The sequence below is a fragment of the Schistocerca gregaria genome, chromosome 2 (genome assembly GCF_023897955.1).
Source record: "Schistocerca gregaria isolate iqSchGreg1 chromosome 2, iqSchGreg1.2, whole genome shotgun sequence".
Taxonomy (NCBI): Eukaryota; Metazoa; Arthropoda; class Insecta; order Orthoptera; family Acrididae; genus Schistocerca; species Schistocerca gregaria.
In genome coordinates, this window is record NC_064921.1 from 503803042 (window position 1) to 503819354 (window position 16313).

Here is a 16313-nt window from a genome sequence, read left to right on the forward strand (position 1 = left end):
GCACAAGTCAAAAACAATCAATCCCCTGGGGAAGACAGCATAATTGCTAAATTAATAAAAACTGGTGGTGAGGCTGTCATAAAGGAACTGCACACATTAATATCATATATATGGGAAACAGAAACTATGCCAGATAATTGGAATAATAATCCCCATTTATAAGAAAGGGGACAGAACAGCATGTGAAAATTATAGAGGTATAACACTCCTGATCACAACTTATAAGATTTTCCACAAGTATATTAAACGAAAGGATACAGAAGTGTGCAGAAGGCATACTAGGGGAATATCAGTGTGGCTTTCAACCAGACAGGGGAACAACTGATCAAATATTTGTGATAAGACAAATGTTGGAAATGTTCTAGGAATATGATATAGATCTGCATTTTCTATTCTTTGACTTCAAACAAGCCTTTGACAGCATAAGTCGGCAAGAACTATACAGAGTACTGAAATAAGTTGGTATATGTGCTAAACTAATAAGACTGACAATGACAGAGACAAGAGCAAAAGTAAAGGTCCTTAGCAGAACAAGTGAAAACTTTGACTTTAATAAAGGTATGAACCAAGGTGAAAGTCTCTCCACTGTCCTATTCAATATAGCCCTCCATAGTGTAGTAAATAAAATCAACAAAAGAGGCACCATATTTATGAAAACTAGCCAGATATGTGCATACACTGATGACATTGCTATAGTAAGAAGAAATACCAATACACTCTTAGGAACATACCGGACAATGGAAACAGAAGCCTTAAAAATTGGCATTATAGTAGATGAAAAGAAAACAAAATGTATGGTAATGTCACAATCTGAGGCCAGAAGAACCCCTAAAACCTAAACGTCAATGGGAAATGCTTCAAAGGAGTGTCCTCTTTTTAACTACTTGGGAGCCCTAATAACAAATAACAATATTGGAAATGCTATATGGAAAGAATACAAGCAGGAAACAGAGCTTACTTTGCAAGTATGCAACTTTTCAAAAATAGTCTTTTTACAAGAAAAACGAAGCTGCTTATATAATTCCCTAGTCTGCCAAGTTATCACATACGGGTCAGAGGTATGGAACAGAACACGATAAAAATGCACCAAGAATCATTGAGTGGATAATACTATGTAAAATCTATGGGCCAATAAGGGAGGAAGAAGACTGGAGAATACGCTACAATGCGGAATTACAAGAGTTAATACAAGGCAGAGAAATAGAAAAAATTGTGAAGTCATAGTGAATACGGTGGCTAGGACACTTTGAATAATGACAGAGAATAGAACTCAAAAAAAAAAAAAAAAAAAAGATGGAAGGTGTGATCCATTCAGCTAGGTGAAAAGGGAAGCTTAGAAGAAGATGGATTGACAGGGTAATAACGGATAAAACCAGTATGGGAGTCTGCGGGTGGAAAAGAGTAGCAAATAACCGAGAAGTGTGGAGGAATATTGTTGAAGAAGCCAAGGCTCACCAAGGGCTGTAGTGCTACTGAAGAAGATTAACTGAGTGAAAGTTGCTAATTCTTGGAAATAAGCTAACATTGCTCACAAGAAACGCCAGTGAAGAACAAATATATTGAGAGGGCATTGTCAAAATACCCTTACTAGTGAACAGTGGTAGACAAGAGGTTCGCAAACTTACACCACTTATTGCCTGAACTGCTTGTTTCTGAGCCAAAAATATCCTTTTAGAATGGGAAGAGTTACCTCAAAATATATCGTCATACTAGATAAGCAAATGAAAATAAGCAAAGTAGAATAGTTTTCATGTTGAACGATCACTTACTTAAGATACTGTTCATATAGTAAAAATGTCAGCATTAAGTCTGAACAAGATCCTGAAAGTGGGCTTTCCATGACAGTTTGCTATCTATATGAACACCTAGAAACTTGAACTGTTCAGTTTCACTAAACATATGCCCATTCTGTGAAATTAAAACTTTGGATTTTGTTGAATTGTGTGTTAGAAACTGTAAAAACTGAGTCTTACTATGATTTAGTGCTAGTTTATTTTCTACAAGCCATGAACTTACGTCATGAATTGCACTATTTGAAATAGAGCTAACGTTTTACTCAACATCCTTCACTACCAAGCTAGTGTCATCAGCAAACAGAAACATTTTAGAATTACCCATAACACTAGAGGGCATATCATTTATATTAATAAGGAACAGGATTGGCCCCAACACTGATCCCTGGGGCACCCCCATTTGACCGTACCCCACTCACACCCCACATCACAGCCATTCTTGTTGTTGTTGTCTTCAGTCCTGAGATTGGTTTGATGCAGCTCTCCATGCTACTGTATCCTGTGAAAGCTTCATCTCCCAGTGCTTACTGCAACCTACATCCTTCTGAATCTGCTTAGTGTATTCGTCTCTTGGTCTCCCTCTACGATTTTTACCCTCCAATGCTAAATTTATGATCCCTTGATGCCTCGGAACATGTCCTACCAACCGGTCACTTCTTGTAAAGTTGTGCCACAAACTTCTCTTCTCCCCAATTCTATTCAGTACCTCCTCATTTAGTTATGTGATCTACCCACCTAATTTTCATCATTCTTCTGTAGCACCACATTTCGAAAGCTTCTATTCTCTTACTGTCCAAACTATTTATCGTGCATGTTTCACTTCCATACATGGCTACACTCCATACAAATACTTCAAGAAAAGACTTCCTCACACTTAAATCTATACCCAATGTTAACAAATTTCTCTTCTTCAGAAACGCTTTCCTTGCCATTGCAGTCTTAGAACTGCCATCTGGTTTCTGTACAAATAGTAAGTAGCCTTTCGCTCCCTGTATTTTACCCCTGCCACCTTCAGAATTTGAAAGAGAGTATTCCAGTCAACATTGTCAAAAGCTTTCTCTAAGTCTACAAATGCCAGAAATGTAGGTTTGCCTTTCTTTAATCTATTTTCTAAGATGAGTCATAGGGTCAGTATTGCCTCACGTGTTCCAACATTTCTGCGGAATCCAAACTTCGCCGAGGTCGGCTTCTACCAGTTTTTCCATTCGTCTGTAAAGAATTCGCATTAGTATTTTGCAGCTGTGACTTATTAAACTGATAGTTCGGTAATTTTCACATCTGTCAACATCTGCTTTCTTTGGGATTGGAATTATAATATTCTTCTTGAAGTCTGAGGTTATTTCGCCTGTTTCATACATCTTGCTCACCAGATGGTGGAGTATGGTCAGGACTGGCTCTCCCAAGGCTGTTAGTAGTTCTAATGGAATGTTGTCTACTCCTGGGGCCTTGTTTCAACTCAGGTCTTTCAGTGCTCTGTCAAACTCTTCACGCAATACCGTATCTCCCATTTCATCTTCATCTACATCCTCTTCCATTTCCATGTATTGTCCTCAAGTACATTGCCCTTGTATAGACCCTCTATATACTCCTTCCACCTTTCTGCTTTCCCTTCTTTGCTTAGAACTGGGTTTCCATCTCAGCTCTTGATATTCATGAAAGTGGTTCTCCTTTCTCCAAAGATCTCTATAATTTTCCTGTATGCAGTATCTATCTCACCTCTAGTGAGATAAGCCTCTACATCCTTACATTTGTCCTTTAGCCATCCCTGCTTAGCCATTTTGCACTTCCTGTCGATCTCATTTTTGAGACGTTTCTATTTATTTTTGCCTGCTTCATTTACTGCATTTTTATATTTTCTCCTCTCATCAATTAAATTCAATATATCTTCTGTTATCCAAGGATTTCTACTAGCCCTCGTCTTTTTACCTACTTGATCCTTTGCTGCCTTCACTACTTTATCTCTCAGTGCTACCCATTCTTCTTCTACTGTATTTCTTTCCCCCATTCCTGTCAATTGTTCCCTTATGCTCTCCCTGAAACCCTATACAACCTCTGGTTTAGTCAGTTTATCCAGGTCCCATCTCCTTAAATTCCCACCTTTTTGCAGTTTCTTCAGTTTTAATCTACAGTTCATAACCAATAGATTGTGGTCAGAGTCCACATCTGACCCTGGAAATTTCTTACAAACCTGGTTCCTAAATCTCTGTCTTACCATTATATAATCTATCTGATACCTTCTAGTATCTCCAGGATTCTTCCATGTATACAACCTTCTTTTATGATTCTTGAACCAAGTGTTAGCTATGGTTAAGTTATGCTCTGTGCAAAATTCTACCAGACGGCTTCCTCTTTCATTTCTCTCCCCGAATCCATATTCACCCACTATGTTTCCTTCTCTCCCTTTTCCTACTCTCGAATTCCAGTTACCCATGACTATTAAATATTCGTCTCCCTTCACTATCTGAATAATTTCCTTTATTTCATCATACATTTCTTCAATTTCTTCGTCATCTGCAGAGCTAGTTGGCATATAAACTTGTACTACTATAGTAGGCGTGGGCTTCGTGTCTATCTTGGCCACAATAATGTGTTCACTATGCTTACCCGCACTCCTATTTTTTATTCATTATTAAACCTACTCCTGCATTACCTCTATTTAATTTTGTATTTATAACCCTGTAGTCACCTGACCAAAAGTCTTGTTCCTCCTGCCACTGAACTTCACTAATTCCCACTATATCTAACTTTAACCTATCCACTTCCTTTTTTAAATTTTCTAACCTACCTGCCCGATTAAGGGATCTGACATTCCATGCTCCGATCCGTAGAACGCCAGTTTTTTTTCTCCTGATAACAACGTCCTCTTGAGTAGTCTCCGCCCGGAGCTCCGAATGGGGGACTATTTTACCTGCGGAATATTTTACCCAAGAGGATGCCATCATCATTTAACCATACAGTAAAGCTGCATGCCCTAATGAAAAATTACAGCCGTAGTTTCCCCTTGCTTTTAGCCATTAGCAGTACCAGCACAGCAAGGCCGTTTTGGTTAGTGTTGCAAGTCCAGATGAGTCAATCATCCAGACTGTTGCCCCTACAACTACTGAAAAGGCTGCTGCCCCTCTGCAGGAACCACACATTTGTCTGGCCTCTCAACAGATACCCCTCCATTGTGGTTGCACCTACGGTACGGCCATCTGTATTGCTGAGGCACGCAAGCCTCCCCACCAACGGCAAGGTCCTTGGTTCATGGACACTGTGAATAATGACCTTTTGCTGTCTGTTTCTAAAGTAAAATGTGAACCAATTGTGAGCTACTCCCCGAATTCTGTAATGGTTCGACTTCTGCAGCAATATTTTGTGATCAACACAATCAAACACCTTAGTTAAATCAAAAAATATGCCTAGCTATTGAAGCCTTTTGTTTAATCCATACAGTACCTAGCAGAGAAAAGAGAATATAACATTTTTAGGTTTTAAACATCTTCTAAAGCCAAACTGTGTATTTGATAGCAAATTATGTGATATAAAATGATAACCTTACATACACAGCCTTTGCAATTACTTTAGCAAACACTGATGGTATAGAAATAGGTCTAAAATTGTCTACATTATCCCCTTCTCCCTTTTTATGAAGCGCCTTTACTACCGGAGTACTTTAATCGTTCAGGAAACTGATTATTCTTACAGGAAAAATTACAACTATGGCTAAGTACAGGGCTAACAAGTGCAGCACAGTACTTTAATATTCTGTTTGGCACTCCATCATATCTGTGAGAATCCTTAGTCTTCAGTGATTTAATTATTGACTCAGTCTCCCCCGTCATTATCACAGAGCAGTATTTTAGGCATCAGTTTCAGAAAGGCATTTTCCAAGAGAATTATATGATTCCCTGTAGAAAATAAGTTTTTATTTAATTCACCAGCAATGCTCAGAAAGTGATTTTTAAATACTGTGCATATATGTGACTTATCAATAACAGAAATATTTTTACTACAAACTGACTTTATGTTGTTGACCTTGTGCTGCTGACCAGACACTTCCTTCACAACTGACCATATGGTTTTAATTTAATCCTGTGAATTAGCTATTCTGTTTGTATACCACCTACTCTTTGCCTTCCTGAAACATTTTAAGCACCTTACAGTACTCTTTGTAATGGGCTACTGCAGCTTGATTGTGACTACTTTTAACATTTCTATATAATTCCCATTTTGTTTTACATGATATCCTTATCCCACTAGTCAGCCACCCAGGCTGCCTGTTACTGATAGTACCCTGTTTAGAACATTCTAATAGAAACCAACTCTCAAAGTGCATGAGAAATGTGTTAAGGAAAGCATTATATTTGTCATCTATGTTGTCGGCACTATAAACATCCTGCCAATGTTGTTCCTTAACGATGTTTAAAAAACTCTGTATTGCTGTTGGGTTAGCTTAGCTTTCCTACATTGTTTGTAATTATATGTGACATTTGATTCAGTACACAAGCCGTTTAGTGTTAAAATTTATGCATCACAGTTTGAAAGGCCATCCACCCTTTTACTAACAGAATACCCATCTGGTAATGAAGAATGAATAAAAATATTTTCTGTGCCTGTGCTACTGTTCCCCTGCACCCTAGTTTGAAAAAGCACAGTCTGCATCAGATCTTATTAGTTTAGGAGACCTACCAACTCCCTTTTTCTTGACAATTGTATTCAAAATTAATATTGAAGTCACCACTTGAAACTAATTTTTGGTACTTCTTATAAAATGAACCAAGAACCCTTTTTAGCTTGAACAGAAATGCTCTGAAGTCAGAGTTAGGGGGCCTATAAACAGCAACAATTAGAAGTTTAGTTTCACTAAATTCAACTGTCACTGCACAACATTCAAATTTTATTATTATTATTATTATTATTATTATTACGTACATGGCCACTCCCCCACTCCGCAAGGAACTCCTTGAAAAACAGGATTAGTTGTGGCTGGCACCTCTATGATTGTGTCTACGTGTTTGGCATTACCAATTGACTGGTGGGAAATGAAGCTATGCACGTTTGGTCTGAACAGTTTCACTTACCGCAAATGGAAGCAAGTGAGTGCAGAAAATCTTGGGCACTGTAGAAGTCCTTAGGAAAATTTGAGCCATAAAATTACACATACACCCAAGAGTAGGTTCGAAGATCATATGAAAGTATGTCCACAGTGCGTCCAGATCAGAAAACAGCACTGTGTCTGGCACTAAATTAACTTGGTCCTTCACATTGAATTCAAAACTGGTAAAGGTGCGTAAGCCAAAGATGTTAGCTGTGGTAGAGTAGCATACAACTAAAAAGGTTAGGATGTGTCCAGTGTTTTTGTACTTAGTTACTAGAGACAGTTTTCTCAGGAAGGGGGTAGCCCTGCGGCAGTAAGACAGGACCTGTCACCAGGCCTGCTGCAGTATAGGTGAACAGAGCGGGCAATATGTATTTTCCTTGATTAAAGACATTGCAGCACCATTACCCAGCTGGGATTCGAAAGGATGGTCGCACATTGTCAAATGCAGTGAGAGTTTCTCAGTAATGGTAGAAAAGCTGTCTGCTTTGTATCTGTGATGGTATGGACTGCTGTGTTGTTTTTCATCCCGTGGATGACCATGCAACCGGCACACCACTTGTTGACACACGATTGCTAGGCAACCACAGCTGTTTGCTGCATAGCGCAGGCATCGGTTTCTGGTATGCCCACTACCCAAGTCAGGGCAAGAGTGAAGTTTCTTCAGTGTGAGTGGCGTACGCCTCAATGCCAAGGAGGGAGGGTGTTTCTGATCTGCCCAACTAACCTTACAAGAAGGGTCATCTGATAGTCTGGAGGGAGTAGAGACATTGGCAATCCGGATGCCCATGAACTCAGGTGAGACTTAGAGGTGGTTTTATAGGAGGATGATCTGGAATAATCAGGTGACTGTTACGTGTGACAGTGAATAAAAGCTTGGTAGACCTGAATGTCCTTTGTAAAAGCACACTGAGCTGCTAAAACTAACTTGAAAGATTTAGCAATTTTAAACACATCACCAAGATTATGACTGGACTTCACCAAAGCTTTAGCTGTGACCTCCCTGTTGGGCAAGGCAATCAGGTCTCAAATCAACGGTTCTCTGTAGAAAACTTACAGTTCTGACATTTGAAGTTGCATTTGTGAGTGAGACACTGCATGTTGTCAGTCCAAGCTGTGTACAACTGTCCGTGTTGTTTATGACACTTATTAAACAGAAGACTAGCTGCTACGTGGTCCATCTGCTGATCAGTATTCAGTTAACAGAGCATAAAGATCACTGAAAGAAAAATCACTAGCGTTCAAGAATGGTTGAAATTTCCGCACCAGTTTGTAGGAATGTTAACTAGAAACAGAGTGATTTGCCACTCACTGGAAATGTTATATACAAGACAATGAAAGTCAAAATGTCGGAGGTAGACTTTACAGCCCTCTCGAGACTTGTTAGGGGAGTGAGTGGCAGCGGGGGCATTGCCTTGCCCGCTGACTGACCTGTAAATGATTGCTCATGGAGTTGCTGCCAAAGTTCCATAAACTTGTGGTCCATCACGATGGCTCTGGTTGTGAACGTGTCGCCAGAAACGATAGCGTAGTACTCCGCACCTGACATGAATGTGTAATCTGTGAACAAAGCCAAGTTTGTCATGAGTGGAACACTACATAAACACCAAGAATGTAAACTAGAATGTCAATATCCAAAACCAGGTTACTATACAAATAGAAGATAGATGTGTTTTAACTGAGCTCTGGCAGCATAATCAAACAAGACTGGCCCAAGGTCACTGACAGCACTGAGCTGCTGTTGGCCCCACCTGTGGTAGTGCTTGACAGTGGTCAGTTTTAGTACCTCAAAACTGCTACCGATAATGTCTGACAACAGGGATAGTAAATTCTCCACATCTCTCATCCATTTTAAACATATGGTGATGGGCTGCCAAGAGACCTGATCCCACCATAATGATGTTATTCTGTTTTATTTCAACCACCTTCAATAGCATGCCAGGAAACTTCCTGGCAGATTAAAACTGTGTGTTCGACCAAGACTCGAATTCATGACCTTTGCCTTTCGCAGGCAAGTGCTCTACCAAGTGCGCTACCCTAGCATGACTCACGACTCATCCTCACAACTTTACTTCCATGAGTACTTCATCTCCTATACCTTCCAAACTTTACAGAAGTTCGCCTGCAAAACTTGTGGAGTAGCACTCCGGGAAGCAAGGATACTGCTGAGACATGTTTTAGCCACCTGGTGGATGTTTTCAGAATGAAATTTCACCCTGCAGTGGAGTGTGTGCAGAATAATTTTCTTAAGAAATGAGAATCCATACCTAACCTACAAATAACAACCTTTGGGGTGCTGTTAAAATGTATCTATTGATGCCACACACTTTTCAGTGTACTTTGTATAAATTTGTCTATTTTACAAGACACATTTTTGTTGTTGTCCTATGTAAAGGTTATTAAATACGAAAATTTCAGAGATTTAATAAATCATGTTTTAAAACCAACCTAGTGTGTAAACATCTCTGCTAACAGTTTATGGGCCCAGGTTATAAAGTCAAAATAGTGATACATTTTGAAGTTACATGAAACACAGAACGTTGATACAGTGGCATTCCAACATTCAAATTTTCTGCCACCTGTAGAGACAGTAATGAACAGAAAAAATTACTGTATTTGCCTATTTGGCATCAAAATATGTTTAGAACATGAGCAGCTATGTAAATATGAGTCTGTCCCAATTCCATATGCAATTAAAGCATGTACAGCCAAGTCCATAATAACTCTTATCTGTGCAGCTATCAATTTATGTGCATATACAAGAAACAAACACAGCATAGTAGACCTGAGACAAACTGAGAGAGGTACCTGAAGATTCTGATCTATTTTTTGGGTGGCTAATAAATCTCCTAACACCACATCTAGAAATATGTTCATCCGTAGAGGATTATGTATCTAAAATTATCTTTATGTCTCAAGAGTGAAATGCAGTTGAATTTAAAAGGAAAGAAGAATGGGTTGTCGTATCCTGCTAGTGGGCCTTTCAGATGACTGCAGATGGATGACCATGATTTTAGGAAATTCAAACATTCTGATACTAGAAATGTGGAGTTGCTACAGGAGGTAAAGAATGATGTACTTTGTCATTCATCTACAATCTGTGCAGACAAAAGAACAACATGACATGAAATAAAAGTCCCAAGATGCTATAATTGTAATACATATAAATGCCTGGCAGAACATGATAACACCAGACTTGATCTGGCAGCATAGTGATATGTAAATTCAAGTGATTTAGGACATAGCTATCATGTCAGGAAATTGGTGTTACACCAGTGGTGAACTCTCAAGTTGTGGTTAATAATGACAGTCTACCTGTGAAAAATAACTGTGTGGACATATATAGATCTCCAGACTGAATTTAAATGGCAGGTATGTTGTATGACCACAGTTAAATAGCAGTCTTTAGTGACTTTCCTTGCCCTAAGTGACAATTGTACACTACCCAAAGTAAAAGTCAGGTGACTCAGAAAATCACAGAGTTGAAAAATTTGGTTAAAAGACAAATTAGGTAGAACATTTGTTACTGCACACAGACAATTGGCAAATATATCTCAATGAAGATGTGTCAAATTTTTGAAATAGATAAGGGATTAATCATGAGACAATAGTTATGTGTGAGCTAGAACAAAATGGTGTAGTCAAAAGAAACAATGGATCTATAGTCACGTCAGTGCAAGATGGTTACTCTTTGAAGTCTGTCATTCTCATAGATTATGCACCTATTTTTTGCCAAGAAAAGTGCCATTAACCTTTATTTAAAACAAGTGGCAAGTAAGAATGCCCAAAACAGAAACAGACAGACACTAAGAATAACTTTACAAAAAAATATAGAATCCTGTGAAATAACTTGAGAGCCTGTCCACCAAAATGGATAATTGCTGAGATAATGACAAAATCCCAGGCAAAACATTGTAATCATGTATTGCAACAAGATTGAGGACTTCCAATAGTGGATGATAAACAGATATAGATTCTAATGGGGTGTGACAAATGAGAACCCAAACCTAACTTATGAAGCACATCTTGGCACCATTTCTCAGTTGTATCTATTGACTCCATGGATATTAGTGTGTGTGTGTGTGTGTGTGAGTGTGTGCGTGTCTGTCCAAATTGTTTATTGGACAAGACATATTTTGGTGGTGTTCTGTGTATTTGTGATTAAAAAGGAATTTTGAAATAGTTCAATGAACAGTAGGTTCAGACTGACGCAGTGTGTAAATTTTGTGTTTGTATGGCATAGATGTAATTGGGAACTTTTAATATCTATTCTAACATATTTTTCAGTAGTTCTTTTCACACTTTTTTTCATTTAACTACACCAATAGTGTATAATTATTACCTGCTAATTTATCCACTTTCTGAAGTGTAGCAGTGTTACTCTCATGAATAGTATAACAAGCAATTTCATTTTTATATTGTTAATATTGAGATTATTGTCACTAGACAAAATTCAGTACATGGCTTCTCTTTATAATTTATTTCATGGCAGCAGTAACTACACATATAAGGTTTTGATGAATTGTTGCTTGCAACTCTGTCTGGTCATTCCACATCAAGTAGTCTAGGTTTAGTGATGTTCTCCACTTGACTCATACATTTTGTTCACAGATTGTTTGTAGGTTTACTAAACAGCCAGTGAAAGGGAGATATGTAGCCCCAAAACTAGTATTTTATGAGTAGGAACATTGTCAAGGGTGATAAAATGTCATTCTGATATTCGAAAAGTTTTGGTCACATTTGAAGTGGTTTATCTCTATGGATAATTATTATTAAAGCTGCAAAACTTGGTAAAATGGTTGAAAGTTTGCCTTGTGTGCATTCTGTAAGTTTTAAATGTTTGATCCTGTATTTTTGCTCCAAGTGGCACTCCAAAGTAATCAGTAAATTTTGTTGTTACAAAGCTTCTCCCGAGTTTAAGTAGGAAGTTCTCCTTTTGTGACTTTGTTGTCTAGTAGCTTGTTCATAAAACCTGCAAGTAGTATTAATTGCTGGAGGGGGGGGGGGGAAGTGACTTTTAAACTCTTGTTTCGTGAAAAGTATGCCTGGTGCATACATGAGTTAATCGCTATTTGAAAGACCATTCTTCTTTCTACAAGATTTGAAATTTCCATATTTGCTTTTGCTCAAATGTCTTAACAATTATCCAGTAACTCTCTCAAGCAGATCATTATTTTGGGGTATCATAAAACATAGGAATTTTTAAGTATTTATGAGTCATAATGAAATTCAAATCTTGCTTAGGTCCATGGTGAATATTGACACTACCAGTTAGTTAAGAAAGTTGATATCCTTATTGTAAGGTGCTAAATCCAACAACAAGTCAAGTTCAGTCTTGGATTACAGATTTATTTCAAGTTCCCTAATGGGTCCTTAATAACTGTTGCCAAGCTTTGTATAACTTTTTTCGGTAAGTTCCCAAGGCTTTTGGACACTTAGCAGAGACTCCCAGGCTATGTTTGTGTCTTTCTATATTTCCAAAGCTATCAGTTTTTATAATGACTGCATCTGAGAAAAGTACTGCTGAACCAGTGATGTTTTACAAGTCATACGTATATTCGTGATATTTTGATCGGGGATCAAACATGAACTTTTTTTAACTGACCATTGAAACACCTCAAAAGCCTATGGGATGCATAAAATTTATTAGTGTCAAAAATTATAGGTTTTATTGACAAGCTAGTTGATAGTAAAGTCACAAAAGGAAAGCTTCCTAAACAATTTACATAAAGAGAACGAGTTACTTATACATGGGAGAAATTTTGTCAAAGTAAAATTTATTGATCACTTTGAGTTTGCTTGGAGTAAAAATAATGGCTCAAATGGCATAAAACTTACAGAATGTGTACACTGCAAAATGTTCAACTGTCTTCCCCAGTTTTGCAGCTATGCCACAATTTTTCTTTGAAATAGAGCAGTTCAAACTTGGCCAAATGTTTTGAAATGTCACTGCAACATTTTTGTCATCCCTTCACTTAAAAGGTTGCCATAAATAATTTTTAAAATATGTGGTCTAAAAATTTAGATACCTCTGCTGCTCACATAGCAAGCCAGCATGGAAGATTTAAACAGAATTTGAGATGGTTGAATGGAGACCCCTATACTGCTTGACATAGAATCACCTCCTTTTGAATGAGGAAAGCTCCTCAAATTTACAGTTAGTTGTTTTAGCAGCTGTTTTGTTTCTCCACCCAATTTGTAATGTTATTCATTATTGGTGTTCTACCTTTAATTTAGAGACATTCACTTAACATGTAACAAGTCAGTCACATTGACCTCTGTTAAATTTTTCAGCAGCAAGAATTCTCTTACATAAGTGTAAGTGAGGTGACAAAACTTGGCTTGCTTTAAATTCTCAATTTATTTAAGAGCACGTTCTTAAAGAATACTTAGTCCAAGTATAAATGGATGAAACAAAGCCAAAGAGAGGTGGTTATGTTTCCGTGTATTAAAACAATGAATTCTATAAAGTTTGAGGGTTGTGGAAAGCAGCGCAGCAGTCAACATCTTTTGGTAGGTGCAGTGGCTGCACAGTTAGTCGGTGTCCACCCTCTGTTGTCAGCCACTGTACTTTTGCTACAAGAGGCCTTCAATGGTCAGAAAATAAAGAGCGTCATGATGAGATCCAAGGACCAACAAAATAATTTTTTATGAAAAAATTTGTGTACACATTCTGAGTAGTAATTAACTTGGTTCTGAAATCTGCACATTAGCAAAGGAACTTGAGAGACTGTGTAAAACCTATAATGTCCACAGTGTTATGACTTTCATGAGAGATGAATCTTACAGCACTAAGCTGCCAGTGATCCAAGTGAGGACAGCACTGCTAAATTCAGCCACCTCATATTCCTCCTAACTTAAGAGAAAACTGTTTACTTTTGAGGCAGGGAGGTGGAATGTGTCCACATCTGGCTATGAATGTAACCAAATCACCAAAATGAAAGTAAAAACCAGTATTTGTGAAGAAGAAAATAGTATTTTCAGCCTGCAGTGCACTAAATGTGTAGCATTCATTTGTATTTATATTTGCACTTGTCATTTCATCAGTTAAGTTAGTATAAGCAAGCACATCTATTTTGTAGTTAAGATGAAACTCTGTTACATCAGCACATAAAACGGCAGCTCTCCAGGTAACAGTTTCATTGTTAAGGAACAGAGTTTTGTCTACCATTACTTAAAAAATCATTTGCAAGCAGGTTTAACATAATCTGATCCAAATTAAAAAATAACTTCTCTGTCCTCTTCAAAAATCAAAAATGGCAACATAAAAGCAACAAAGTGTGAATATCTGTGAAGAAATCACAAAAAAAACATCTTACCATATGGGACAAAAATAAGACACACATTATTCCAACAGATGGTTTATGTTATGTAGTAACAATATACTCGACCACAATAATATTCCATAGGGGAGTTAGGGCACTTTGGTCAGCTTATCTTGGGTCAATGTGTAATCAGGGTTGATAGTATAAGCACAACAAATTGGAAAGCGCAGCAATGCGTTTTTCTTATTTATCATTGTAACTTCACCACATGTTTCCAATAACTGCCAAGTCCAATAATATCATGGTTCAGTATTACTAACTATGGGAGCACAAAAATATTTTGTAAAATAGTGTACTATGGTGCTCGCAAATTGTAGCGAGTATGCTGGATACCACTGTATGACACTAGATTTGATACTTCTGAAAAAATGCTAATTAAGGCAATTTTTGTGAGTAGCATATTATTTCCATCTGTACGATGTTAATTAGAAATTCACATGTTGTGAACATTGTAGTTACCTGTCATGAAAGGTATATATATAAAAAAAAAAGCTTAGCAGTTCTCCTGTGTTAACATAATGTCTCCTGGTACTAGAGTCAAACAGTTTTGACTAAAAGTTCGGGAGCATGCAGGCCATTGGAGTACATGAATACATGAGACGTGGATCCATGTATAGGAAATAGATTCTCAAATATGTGACTGGCATGAAAACTTTTTCAGTAATACAAACAGTATGTTGTCTCTGATGGCAAATCTGATCAACGACAAAGGTAATCACAGGAGCACTCCATTGCAATGTGACAGAACCACTTCTGTTCTCCATGTACATGAATGATCTGTTGTATAAGGTGGTGATCAATCTGAGACTGTTCACTGACGAAGCTGCTGTGTAGGGAAAAGTCTTGTCATTGAGTGACTGTAGGGGATGCAGGATGACTCTGACAGAATTTATATTTTGTGCAATCAATGGCAACGTGCTTGAAATGTATATCAATATAAGGAAATGCAAGTAGATAGGAGAAATATTACTGGAATGTGTGAATACAGTGTTAATGATATGTTGCCTGACTGTCATTAATTATCAAGATGGAAAATTGCAGAATGACTTGAAATAAAGTGAGCACGTTAGGTCAGATGTAAGAAAGGCAAATAGTTGAGTACAGATGGATTGGAAGAGTTCTGAGAAAATGCAGCTCACCTATAAACCAGAATTACGTACAGATTACTTATGTGACTCATTCTTGAGTACTGCTGTAGTAGATGCTTACCAAGTCAGAGTAAAGGGAAGCATTGAAGCAAATCAGAAGTGTGCTGCTGATGTTGTTACTGGTTAGTTTAGTCACATGAGAATTTACAGAAATGAACTCAAATTCAAAACCTTGGCAGAAAGATGACTGTCTTTGTTGTGAAACACTTGTGAAGAAGTTTACAGAGCCAGTATTTGCAACAGGCTGCAGAATGATTCTAAGATGCATCTAATGTTCATCTTGTGTAAGAACTGTAACAACAAAATAATGGGATCAGGCCTTTTATAGACACATGCAGGCAATCATTTTACACTCGTTCCATTTGCGAATAGAACATGAAAGGGGATGATGAGCCTTAGAACAAAGTATTTTCTGCCATACTCAGTACAGGTAGAGTATGTATGTAGATGTATATTTACACAATGAAACTTGTGGTCTTTTTTAAATGAGCTATACTTGGAAGCAATTACAAGATCTTGGTAACGATCGTCTTTTTAAATGTTTAGCACTTGAAGAAGACGGATTTGATTCCAGACACCCGTTCTTCCACTGTTATGTGGCAGAAGTTGCTGCAGGACCAGAAGAAGATGCTGTTGTTCCAGACAAAGAAGAAAAGAGAGGAGCTTTTGGTTAGTTTTATAATACTGCCAATTTTTAAAGACCTAATAGTTCATTTTTGCATGCTAATAATTTTGGAGATTTACCATTATTGTAACAAAACAACTCAAAGTCTGGGTTGATCAATATTACTGAAAGGACAGACTGTTGCGAGAGGATAGATTGTTATGCATGATACACATGATACATTGAGTTGCAGACAGACACAACAAAAGTACTGTTACAACTGAGCTTTCAGCCAAGGCATTTTTCAGATAATGAACACACGCATTCACACAAGCAAGCACACCTCCTTCACACATGACCGCT

General features: G+C 37.7%; 1 protein-coding gene across 6 annotated transcripts in view; it reads left to right on the top strand.

Annotated features, from left to right (window-relative positions):
- LOC126328683 (thialysine N-epsilon-acetyltransferase-like) overlaps positions 1-16313 on the top strand; it is a 55934-nt gene that overhangs the window by 25085 nt on the left and 14536 nt on the right. For all 6 annotated transcript variants that reach the window (XM_049996063.1, XM_049996059.1, XM_049996064.1 and 3 more), the window contains one exon: positions 15893-16015. In XM_049996063.1, the coding sequence (XP_049852020.1) occupies positions 15893-16015 (123 nt within the window). The remainder of the gene's footprint in view (positions 1-15892; positions 16016-16313) is intronic.